This window comes from Watersipora subatra, chromosome 8 (assembly GCF_963576615.1).
Source record: "Watersipora subatra chromosome 8, tzWatSuba1.1, whole genome shotgun sequence".
Lineage (NCBI taxonomy): Eukaryota > Metazoa > Bryozoa > Gymnolaemata > Cheilostomatida > Watersiporidae > Watersipora > Watersipora subatra.
The window spans coordinates 23,949,060-23,961,435 of NC_088715.1; the positions used below are offsets into that span (position 1 = coordinate 23,949,060).

At 35.7% G+C, this 12,376-nt stretch overlaps 1 protein-coding gene across 2 annotated transcripts in view; it reads right to left on the bottom strand.

Annotated features, from left to right (window-relative positions):
* The window catches only part of LOC137401617 (serine/threonine-protein kinase Nek2-like), a 34,157-nt gene that overhangs the window by 16,244 nt on the left and 5,537 nt on the right, over positions 1-12,376 (bottom strand). For both annotated transcript variants that reach the window (XM_068088052.1, XM_068088050.1), the window contains exons 6-8: positions 9,204-9,345; positions 5,174-5,298; positions 3,869-3,999 (exon numbers count right to left, since the gene is read on the bottom strand). In XM_068088052.1, the coding sequence (XP_067944153.1) occupies positions 3,869-3,999; positions 5,174-5,298; positions 9,204-9,345 (398 nt within the window). The remainder of the gene's footprint in view (positions 1-3,868; positions 4,000-5,173; positions 5,299-9,203; positions 9,346-12,376) is intronic.

Below are 12,376 nucleotides of genomic sequence, written 5' to 3' on the forward strand. Positions count from 1 at the left end.
TTTGGGCAGCAGATATCATCAAACCTTGACATTTTAAGTTAATCTGTTCTAGAAGTCGTTTCATATGTACCGTAATTTTCAGACTATAAACCGCACCGCTATATAAGCCGCATCTGCTTTATTTTCTAAAAACCGATAATAAAACAATACATAGGCCACACTTTTGTATAGGCCGCAGAACTCAGGACGGTGCTATTTAACACGACAGCAACTTTAAAACTTTAAGCTGTTTAAAACGGAACAGTGTCCAACGACACTGTTTCGTATTAACTGACGCTTTTTAACCTAGTGCCTAACGGGACAGTATCGTTAGGCATTGTTTCGTATTTTCTTGACCGCTAAAGGCGCACTAACCGTAGATTATGGTTAATGCGGCCAAACGGTCAAAGAAAAAGCCACAGAATAGCCGCACCGTTATATAAGCCGCATGGCTAAAATCATCAGAAAAAAGTAGCGGCTAATAGTCCGAAAAGTACGGTAAATACCATCAGCTGTTGGAACAGAATTCTTACTAAGCACACTAAATTTTATTCAATTCACAACCAAAAAATTCGAGAATCAATAATCAATATATTAAAATAAATGCATTATATACAACTAGACCTATAAAGAGTAAAAAACCTAGTCGTAAAAAACCTAAGAGCCGTGTCTGTCCGTTTCGTCCGCCACATCAAAGCCTGGTTATCATGTACGCCGCAAACACCAGTGGCAAAATTGCAGAGCTATCAGCGGTGAAATGAGAACTTGCACGCCGAGTACCGCCGGTAGTTGCTAGCGGTCAATGCAAAAGTTCAACGATGTTCAACTTTCGCAAGGAGCCGCAGGCAAATACCTTCCCAAAATGCACTGTACAGGGGAAGGTCAGAATTTTCAAAACAGCATGGCGGATGGCCATTTTTATGCAATCAACAGTGATGCAGCTTTATGTGAACTTAAGCAGTTGAGCCTAGCGCTGCAAGTGTTTTGTTTTGTTCGCTGCGGTCTCGCAGCCGATATGAAAACCAGGCTTAAGAGCGTTAGGAAAAAATGCATCATGTGGAAATTGAACTCGGATATATGGTTTTGCAGCCAAGCGTGCTACCAAATGCGCCACTAAACCACCTTGCAGCATCATGGAATGATTGTGCACATAATAATTACACATGATGATCCCCCACAGCGCATGAGACTACTAGTGTACTAGATATATGTAACAAACTAGCTTAACAGAGAGCTAATAAGTAGAACAATGCTTTCCTATCTTTACATCAAAGGCACGTGAATACAAGTGTAGCCTCAGAGATACAGAAAATAGAAGGTAAGTCAATTGGGGCCATGATGACTACGAGACAGATTTATACCGCTTTTCTAAAAAAAGTGATTCAAAAATGCTTACTCATGTTTGCTATAATTACTCGCTTAAGAGGGTTAAACAAATCTTAAAAGATTTTATCACTAAGTAAAAATATTTTTTTAAATCATTTGAGATTTTGCTTGTTGCTTCAGGTGATCTGACTGTCAGAATGTTTTAAAATTAAAATCAACAAAAGTTGATCACAATTGAAAAGTTCAGGAGAAAATGATGTCAATAGCCACAGTTCATGTTTCTCCTCCTCGTTATGACAAGGGCCAAGGGCTATGGCGTTAAAGTTTCAGTGTTATGCGTCTCTAATGACATATTTTACTTAGCGTTAGCTCAGGATTTTTAGAACAAAACTTCAAATATAGCCTCGGGTACATTTTTGTAGATGTTTCAACTGACTTAAAGATCGACTGGATAGAAATTGTCTCAATGCTTCGCTCTAAATGCTGTGTAAACATGAACACTTGACGGTGAAGAGACCGTGTATTTATTTATAAATAACAAACTCGACTACTGACATAACTTTAGGAAAGTCTCAACACGTCTTCTGAATGTTTTAACTGCGATCAAACTTTGTCAATTTTAATCTTGAAACATCGTTTCAAGATTAAAATTGAAACGTGTGAAAAAACGTGTGAAACGTGTTCGAGGCGGTCGTATCACCTCGAACATCAAAGATAATCACAAATGATAGAAAAAATCAAATAATTTCTGATAAAATCTACATAAATTTTGTCTAAGTTCATTTTTAAACTGCAAAAAAAACATGAGCCTTATTCAATATATATTAGTATGGCATTATTATTTATTATTGTTAATATTATTTTGCTTAATATTATTCAAACAACACAAACCACGTAAAAGATCATGACAAAGAATATAAAATTACTGGACTTTTTCGAGAAATCTCACGCACAATGTTGGAAATTCTATCAAGTGTGAAGTCAATATTTCTGCAAAAACATCATCATTTGTTGAAACAGTTGGCCTATAAGAGCACAGCTTTCCTGTTGAAACACTATTCTTCAGTACAATGTCAGCTACGTGGTGACGTTTGAGCCAATATGATTAGCATTAATTTGTGTCATTTTCATGAAACTGCGGGTAAAAATGTATTAAGGAACACATGCTTTTGGATTACTAGAGTCTCTCTCTCAGCAGTACAAAGATGTTATCCAGCAGGTAGTAACGTGTCCAGACATACTGCCATCTTTGGCCTACTGCAGTTTATAACCTGAGGTTAACTCTTTCGCTACCACAAGCCGATATATCGGCTATCGTAGTAATTCAATACAGACCATAAAGCCTGGTTCCCATATCGATTGCGTGACTCCTGCGGTAAAATGCGCAGCAAAACGCTTGCGACACTAGGCTCGCAGCATCTGTTCACATAAAAGCCATATCGTTAATTATATCGGAAACATAATTGCGTAATCAAATAAAATTTTGGCTCGCCATGCCGTTCTTATAATGTGACCTTTACCCGTACATTGCATTTCGGGAAGATTTTACCTGCGGCCTTTTGCGAAATTTGAACAGCGCTAAACAGTTGCGTTGCCACCGGCTACTACCGGCGGTACCCGGCGCGTACGTTCCGATTTCACCGCTAATAGCCTGCAGTGCTGTCGCCGGTGCTTTGCGACGTATATGGGAACCAGGCTTAAGCCGATACATCGGCTTTTCAATATGGTTTAACTTTTCTTTTAATTACGAAGCCTATACAATAGCTAGACCAATAAAATTTTGTCTCCAGTGAAACAACCTTGTTGCCAATCACTTGCAATCAATAAAAAAAAATTTGGCTAAACATTTTCAACAATTCGCTGTGATAAAAGTACCAACTGTAAAACGATACATCGGCTTATAAATAGGGTTTCACTTCTCTTTTCATTACATGGCCTACACATTAGCTAGACCAATCAAAATTTGTCTCCAGTGAAACAACCTTGTTGCCAGTCACGTGCATTTAAAATAAATTGTTTTCGTTCGATGATTCTATTTCTAATTATTTTTTTAAAACGGCAAAACCAGATCGTTATCGTCATGGCAAGGAAAAGCACATCACGTTTGTCCAACGCAAATTAAACGTTAAATATTTCACGAGAATGGAATTCACTTTGTACTTATCTTGTAGAGAATTTTGTTTTGAATAAGATGTATTTTACAGTAAAACGATAAAACAGTAAATCTGTTTTTATTCTCGAGATATTGCTAAAATACTAGCGGTATATCGGCTTTTCGAAAAATTCGTAATTCGAAAAACTTTAATGCGGTAGTAAGAGAGTTAAGTTTATGCGTCTTCGCCTATGGGTGTGGCCACAGCACACTTCCTGGGAGGTCTAGTCAGACTCTTTGATTCGTTCCAACATGATGCCCAGATTCACAAAACAGCTTAAAGTTAGGGTCGCCGGCAAACCGGCCCAATATGCAGGGTGTATCGGTTTTAATGGCAATCTGATAGTAGGTACTTGTACCTGTATAACTATCATTATCATAAGCAGATCAAAGTGTAACCACACTACCTACCAATTGATTTAGGTGGACCTGCTGGTGAGTTTATTGGAACCCCTTTGGTTGCCTCCCTATCCGACAGGAAGCGCCTGGCTACCGTGCGAACCACAGGCTTTTGTAAAATTTGGCTGATTGAAGGCCTTTGACTAAAAATTGTACAATATCTGTATAATGAAATATACAAATGAAATGTATTAATATAACAGAACATATACAACCAACCGCAATTTTTATCAAACTTCAATCAATTTTTCGATCTTTGACCTGAATAGGCTATATCTCTATTTTGACTGGATAATCTTAAGATAATCTAGTTTAAAAAGAAAATGATCTCGATATACAGTAATCCCTCACTCAAGTGCCTCCCACTAATCTCTCAATTTTTCTGAATAATCGAGACAGGTGCTTCTCACTTAAAGTGAAAATCCGCGAAATGGAAACTAATTTTTCAGCAATTTTTATTAATGGTAAGTATTTGCTCTTTTTCTTAAGTTGATTAGATGATTTTGAGAGTTGAGGCTTAAGAGGCATGATGAAGGCCGTCACGATCGCGTTCCATTTTTTCACTTCACAAAACATACCAGAAAAAAGTGGACTGCAATGGTTGCAAGCACAATGATTCTCGCAAAGAGATCTCACTGGTCCAAGGTATGAGAGAGATTTATGGATTTTATTGTGTACTTTTTATTTCCTTTACTAGATTTTTCATTTTTCAATAAAACAATTTTTACCACACAATGTACTGAAGCAACGGAAGGTGAACCAACTTTACCACACAATGTACTGAAGCAACGGAAGGTGAACCAACTTTACCACACAATGTACTGAAGCAACGGAAGGTGAACCGGCTTTAATCAAACTCTGAGTGAAAAATCACAGAAATTCAAGAAAATCGAGCCAAAGGTTTTTTCTGACATGCATATAGAACCCTTTTTCCTTTCTCATGTGCTTATCAAACCTTTTGTTATGACTTGAGTAAAGTCTGGCGCTTTGATGGTTTGCAGCTACATCTGAAATTGTTTTATTTGCACAAAGCACAGTTTCTACATCAATAACAACGCACAAAACTTTAGAAAAAATGCTATCAACATTTTGCAAAGAGCTCAAACACTTTTGCTGATTGTCGTGACTTGAAAAAAAACTGTTGATAAAATGTAGTGCTTGGTCAAACTTCCGTAAAAAGTATTATTGAAACTCCAACATGTAATCCCATCTGCTCCTGCTAATTCTATAATATTTTACACAGACACTTAACATAATTCACTACTCCAAGTGTGATCAAAAAGTTACTAACTTTAGGAAGCCAATGGATTACTATACCTTGGGCTTTTTGTTAGCATATCATTCACCAGCTGCCTCATTTCAGAACTAAAGCTGCTTGGAAGTTGGCGGTGTGGAGCGTTCATGATTTGTCGGCACAGTGTGAGAATGTTGGTTGCATCAAACTGAAACAGCAAATAAAAGTTGTAATGAGTAATACTTACTATTTTACATGTATACTGTAAATGAATATACATATATAAACTATAAATTCCTAAGAATTATGAGCTAGTATTACTAAAATTAGAGTGCTCAACAATATATTGGAGCAGCTATATACTAATGAATTCTTTAAAAGCAATACTTATCTTTTTTTCTCAGCTGAGAAAAAAGATAAGTATTGCTTTTAAATAATTTATTACTATATATATATATATATATATATATATATATATAGTATATATATGTATATATACAGTATATATATGTATATATACAGTATATATATGTATATATACAGTATATATACATCCCGTGTATATATACAGTATATATACACAATATGTATATTGTGTATATAAATACACACACTGTATATATATTGTTATATATATATTATATATTTACTCATGCTACAGACAGTACTACAGACAGAGATATGCTTTCACATGATGCGGATATATATATATATATATATATATATATATATATATATATGTATATTATATCAATTATATTACATAATAATGTATAGTAAATAGATATATATATATATGTTCATTTATTATATATTATTATATAATATAATAGTATTGTTTATCCATATATATTATATACTTTATAGATCTTAACAAGACCAAAATAATAATATAATAAAATAATACAATTAATAGCAAAATAAAAAGAGTTATGACTTCACAATTGCGAAAATTGAAACATGAATGTGAAACTTCAAAATAACAAAATTTGGAAAACCCCAATTTGTTTGATTGAGATGGAAATAGCCTATGGTATGCTAGCTTATCAAAAAACAGATGTATGTGGCAAGAATAGCTTTTTATCGTGTTATCACCTTCCATCTTAATAGTCATAAACAGTTTTGATATGTAAGGTTCACCAACAATATTATACTTCTATGACACGCATCATGCGGATTTGTGCAGAAGTTGTGTTACCATGCGAATTGAGTGTTTCTATAAACATTCACATGATGCGGATTGACTTCGGCACCTTGTTGAACAAAGGTGTTGGAGGAGTTGTACGCTAGAAATGAATAATTAGCTATGCAGTTAGCGACGCACGTATTAGCGACAAAAACTCTCGATCGAGAAAGGATGACGGAAGTATTCAAAACGTTTAAAATTGAATAGCCGGTGCAGTATTTTAGTGCGCATGATTCACAAGTGCTGTTTCCATTATTCGCTAGCATGATGGATTCGATAAAGTTTTGCAAATCGCAAAATTCGCTTAGCTTGTGGATTTACACCATTTCCGTGATGCGGTTATCTTGTGGATTGGCTCAAATTTACGCATCATGCACGCCATGGATTAAATTAGTGGCTAAAAATATATATGCATTCATAGTAACATCATTATTTCTCTTTAGGCCACAGTATAATCAAAGACTAATGAATCTGTTTTATATCAAGGCAAATTATTTACTATAATATAAGTTGTGTGTGTCAACCATTTAAAGCATCACAGAGAGCGTTAGAACAAAAAGCATCGCATAAGCATTGAACTCAGATATCCAGCTTTGCAATCGACCGCGCTACTAACTGCACCACTAGACCACCTTGCATTATTATGGAATGCCAAATATCTACACATATAAACCGATTCTCGAACTCAACAAATGTTACCAAACTAAGAGGTTCGACTTATACACCCGTAGCTCTACTTAAAAGCAAATGAAATGATATTATGCTAACCTAATTTCCTCAACTTATACTCGAACCATGCTAAAAAGCGGATGGTAGCCTTCTACGGATTATTTTTAACAGTAGCGATGGCTTGCACAGTATAAAACAAACCATACATGCGACTTTTCTTCCAAATTGAAGAAAAGTTGCGTGTGAAGATTCATTGAAGAAAATGTAGCGGAACCAGTTCACTTATCCCGGTTCTGCCCAGCTTTTGTTCTCACGGTACTTTTGTTTTAATGCACGCAAGGCGGCAATCACAGTCTGTGGTTAGTCAAACAAATTATCGCTTGCGTTTTATGGGTGTCTCATACAATTGCTTTAATAGTATCGATAGAACAGGTAAAAAATTTCACCGAAGATATGTCCGATTCTACTGATAAAATAAAGTGAATGTACTACATCGCTTCTTTTAAACTAAAAGCAGTAGAGACTTAACATAACAATAATGGTATCGTCGCTTTGTAATGAAACAGAATGATGCTGTTTACACGCGAGCAACCAGTAGATGACTAGGACTTTAGTAACTTTAGGCAGTCAGTAGCCAACAAAGTCAGCTAGCCTTTGGTTACTGACAGCGATAACAACTGCTAACAACTGTGATAGGACTGGATACGCTTCATTGGTTTTTTAACAACTACCTACTAGCAGACAATTTACATATTGACAAACTATCAAATGTCTGTTAAGCTAAAATGCTTTCATATTCCCTATATGTACACAAAGAGCGCATGATTGTAGTGAACATGAGCGTTCAGATTCTAATAACACAGACCTCAGAATTTCAAGCGAAAAACTGTAGTTTGTTTATATTGGAGTAAATAATTACAAGATGGCCGATTTCACAAGGTTCTTTGGCATTAGATAAGCCTGTATGTGACGGTGTAACAGTGAAAGCTGTGGCCCAAGACCATTCTTAATATTTCAATGTTTTTAGACTGATATACGAGAAGTTGCTTTACAGCAAATGCATTTGGTGTACGCTATAATTATACCATTGAATTCGTTGATTGAAATCAATGGATTATATCGTATAAATCGAGTATTGTTGAAAGAGGCGTGTTGAGGATAAGAACCAACTTTAAAAAAAGCGTATGGCTAAATGCTTATCTAGAGTAATTCCACAATAAATAAAAATGTTTGTTTGGACAACTCATCGTGCGCCGTCCCATCTAATATGTTTCCATGAAGAGCATTAGATGAATTTGGAGTTATGCGCAGGTGGCGTTATTGTGCGAATTAAGTGTTGCTATGGACACTCGCATAATGTGGATTGACTCCGGTGCCTTGGTAAAAACAGGTATGGAATTGTACGCTATAAATTAATAATTAGCGACACAGTTAGTGATGAATGTGTTAGCGACGGCGGACATCATCGGAATAATTTGTGCAGCCAATTGAAAGTGCTTCGTCGACGAATATGGTGTGCATGCACAGCGTTGTCAATTCTATGAGTTTCGGACAAATATTTTCGTGTTTTCCGTCTATTTCATGATTTCGGCCGAAACTTCCAAAATTATCGGGACATGGGGCCGCACCTAAACTCAACAACTCTAAATTCGCATAATCACACAATGCACATCATGCAAACATAGTGAATAAGAGGCATGGTTCAGCGAAAAAGAACAAGTAAACTCAGACACACTCATCAGACATGTTCTGCTCACTTTCTCAATTCTCAATATTTTGGTAGCCCAAGAAATGCACAGTATAAAAAGCAAAAAAATGCATAAATCATATTTACATAGTTTACCTCTAAAACAGTGAGAATTCAACAGTGTTTCAGTTCTTAACAGACTGTACTCTATAAACCAACAATCATAAATGTACATACAAAAGTGCACAGTATAAAAACACTTACTACACTTACACTTTACTACTAAACACTTCCTGCAGTTTTCAAGATACTACCTGCATGGCTGCACTCAGACTATAGTCATTGGTTTACTTCAGTAATTTTCCAGCGAATACACAACCTTTCATTGCTGTAACTTTATAAACATAGTTTTTTTCTGTAAAATGTTCCAAACAGGTCTCGTATAATCTCTAAAGGCTCTAAGTAAGTATGTAAGCTACTTACTTACTCTAAGTAAGTAGCTGTAAGTACCCAGTGAACTCTCGAAGCACAAAAGTCAGTGATAAAACATAGAAGCAACAAGTAAACCTACAGGTAGGTCTCCAGTAGCCATCTCGTAGAGGATGCAACCTAATGACCACACGTCTGATTTGTCATTGTAGGGTTTGGAGTCAACAACTTCTGGCGACAAATACACAGGTGTCCCGGCAAAAGTCGTGGCCAGCTCCATTGTGCTACAAATGAACAAACGTGAAACCTCTCCATCCTTCAAAAGGAGCTTTTATGAAAGTTACTATCTTCAATAGGTAGATATTGTGTAAGCGACCGAGTTGCAAATCTAGCCTGCTTAGCCTACTGCAAGCAGAGACTGTGCGTGTTGTTAAGAGCCATTGTTGCAAAAACTCTGTTATCTTGTTTGGAAATGTCTGAGTCCAGTGCCAAGGACACCTCTATGAATAGATACAGTACATGCCCAGTTGCAGAGAGAAATTTACAGTTGAATGTCATATTTGTCCCCATAAGTGACAAGCCTTGTTTGGGAATTGAACCTCTATCATGTCGTTTGCGGGCATTCTAGACCACAACTCCTCTCGAGCTCGAGATATTACAGTTTCCGGACAGAAAATAACACATGACCTCGGCATAGCAAAGGATCTTGCTTCAGAGAATATTCACAAAATAAAATTTAGTGTAATACTTTGTTGTTCGTTATAAATTTCAGAACTGAGATTATTCAGAAGAGAAATATTGGACACTTAAAAAGAAAATAAAAAGCCTTTAAATCTTAAAGGTTGACTGGCAACAAAATTCACATTACAGTTCTTTGGTATCAAAAGATTCATCATGTCTTACTCTGTTGTGTTGTAGGTGCTAAATATGTGGAAATGTGATTACAAGCTCTTAAAAGCTCAAAAACGAAAAGCCGCCGTAGATTGGATTCTCTTTATTTCTCTGACGTAGTCATGAAATTTGGTTATCGTCTCTTCACGTGAAGTTCTACCCTGAATTGAAAGGGCAATAAAAAGCTCAATATAAAACTTATCGTAACACTAGTTTATGACAAACACTTTGGGTTTTACCGAAGACCCGTATCAAATATAGATGCTCGCTACTTTACAGTTTTGTTTCGGTTTGGTCTAATCGGCAAGTCGTATTCTGATCATGTGACCCAATACTTCGCAAATAATTTCTGCAGCACTTTTCGATTATCACAAATGACCAACAGGCTCGTCTTGATTATCAGACAATGATATGTACTCCTTCAAGTTAAGGCTAAAAAATTAAACAAATTTTTAAGGTAAGTTATAAGACATCACTGCTAAAAGTGACAGCATTAAAATGACGATAAAACAGACGCGTAAGAACAACAGACATGGTTTTATTGAATGTGTGAAGTATATTTGTGAAATATTTCTACGAATAAGGTTGCATGAAAGTGTAAGCAGAAACCATCTAACACAGCTACGTCACATTTGAGCAGTTTTGAAAAGAGAATCCAAACTACGGCGGTCTCGTGTGGCTGCGATTAACTGTTCGTTTTTGAGCTTTTAAGAGCTTGTAATCACATTCCCACATATTTTGCACCTACAACACAACAGAGTAAGACATGGTGAATCTTTTCATATCAAATAACTGTAATGAAAATTTTGTTGCAAGTCAACCTTTAAGAATGCATAACTCCATTTGTCTTTACCCAATTACTGATACACAGTTAAAACAAATTCTTCAGAAACTAATATCATGTAGGTATATTCTAATATTTTTGGTAACTTGGTGATTTTGACAGAAAGCCTATCATGCTCAACCAACTTGGTTGTCATCTTTGAAATTCCATAATTTAAACCATAACTGCCACGAACAACTTTTATCGTATTTACTAGGTAAATCAGACATGCTGATTCCGATTTTGTAATCAAAATAAAGATTAGGCCACTAACTTTCAGAGTAATAAAGGATTTTTTATAGCGTTTTAATATCGGTCTCAAAAACAACACGATCGGCATAACAAGCTCCGCCCATAAATACTTGACGTAACCTAGCTTTTTAGGAACAGAAGTTACGTAGAGATGTTTAGACCGATTTAGAATAATAGAGATGGGTGTTTTAAAATCTATTAATATCTAAATCCAGCTTTAAAAATAATATCAGTCTTTTCTGAAAGGTAGATAAGCTATTTAGCATTGCATATTTAAAAAGCGCGATAACAACGCTAGCTCGTGATAAAACCGCGCTTTTTGAGCTCATTTTTCTCGGCGTCCAGCCCATTTAAACGTCATGTAACAAGCTGCGAGCAATTTTAAATAGTTTATATCCCTTTCATCAAAAACTGAAATTATTTTACAGGCTGGATTTAGATAATAATGGGTTTTAAGACACCCATCTCTATTATTCTAAATCGGACTAAACTTTCCTAATTTCCGTTTCTGAAAAAGCTAGGTTTCGTCACATATTTATGGGCGGAGCTTGTAATACCGATTGTGTTGTTTTCGAAACGGATATTGAAACCCTTTAAAAAGCCTAAATGACTTTGAAGGTTAGTGGACTAATCTTTATTTTGAGTACAAAATCGGAATCAGCGTGTCTGATTTACCTAGTAAATACAATAAAAGTTGTTCGTGACAGTTATGGTTTAATTATAGCCTGTAACTTCAGATGAACCACTCATGCTGAAACAAAAAAATTGTTGGATGGGTTTGATGAATAAAATCAAGTTGAATAGCTACATACAGATCGTGTAGCAATTATTTGTTGCAAACAATTAGTGAGATAGTGATATTTATGGTGATTGTGGGATATGAGGTGATTTGTTAGTATTAGCAATTATATTTAGATGTTTTGTACAGCAATTTAAAATTCTGTTTTTATAGCAATACACTACTTGTTATCATTGTGTAAAATGGATGATCAAAGGGATTTGATTGCTGAGCAAAATAGAGCCGATCTAACAGCTCGTTATACTAACCAGTTGTAAATAATTAAAACAAACAAAACTTTTTAATCTTTACTATAATAAGAGACGTGTCAGTCCGCCTGAAGACACGATAAGAGAGTTAAAAAAAGATTGCACCACAAGGGAATCGAACCTGAATATTCTGTTTTACAGTCAGGTACCCTACTGCAGTGTGTGTGCAACTCGCCCACATCTAAGAATAATTGGGCACATAGTTATTACACATGACAATTTCTCTTGACACACGGAAATACCGGCGTACCAGTCTTCGCTATAAAAAAACTGTGTCCGGCTATCTGAAGCCCCAATTGGAT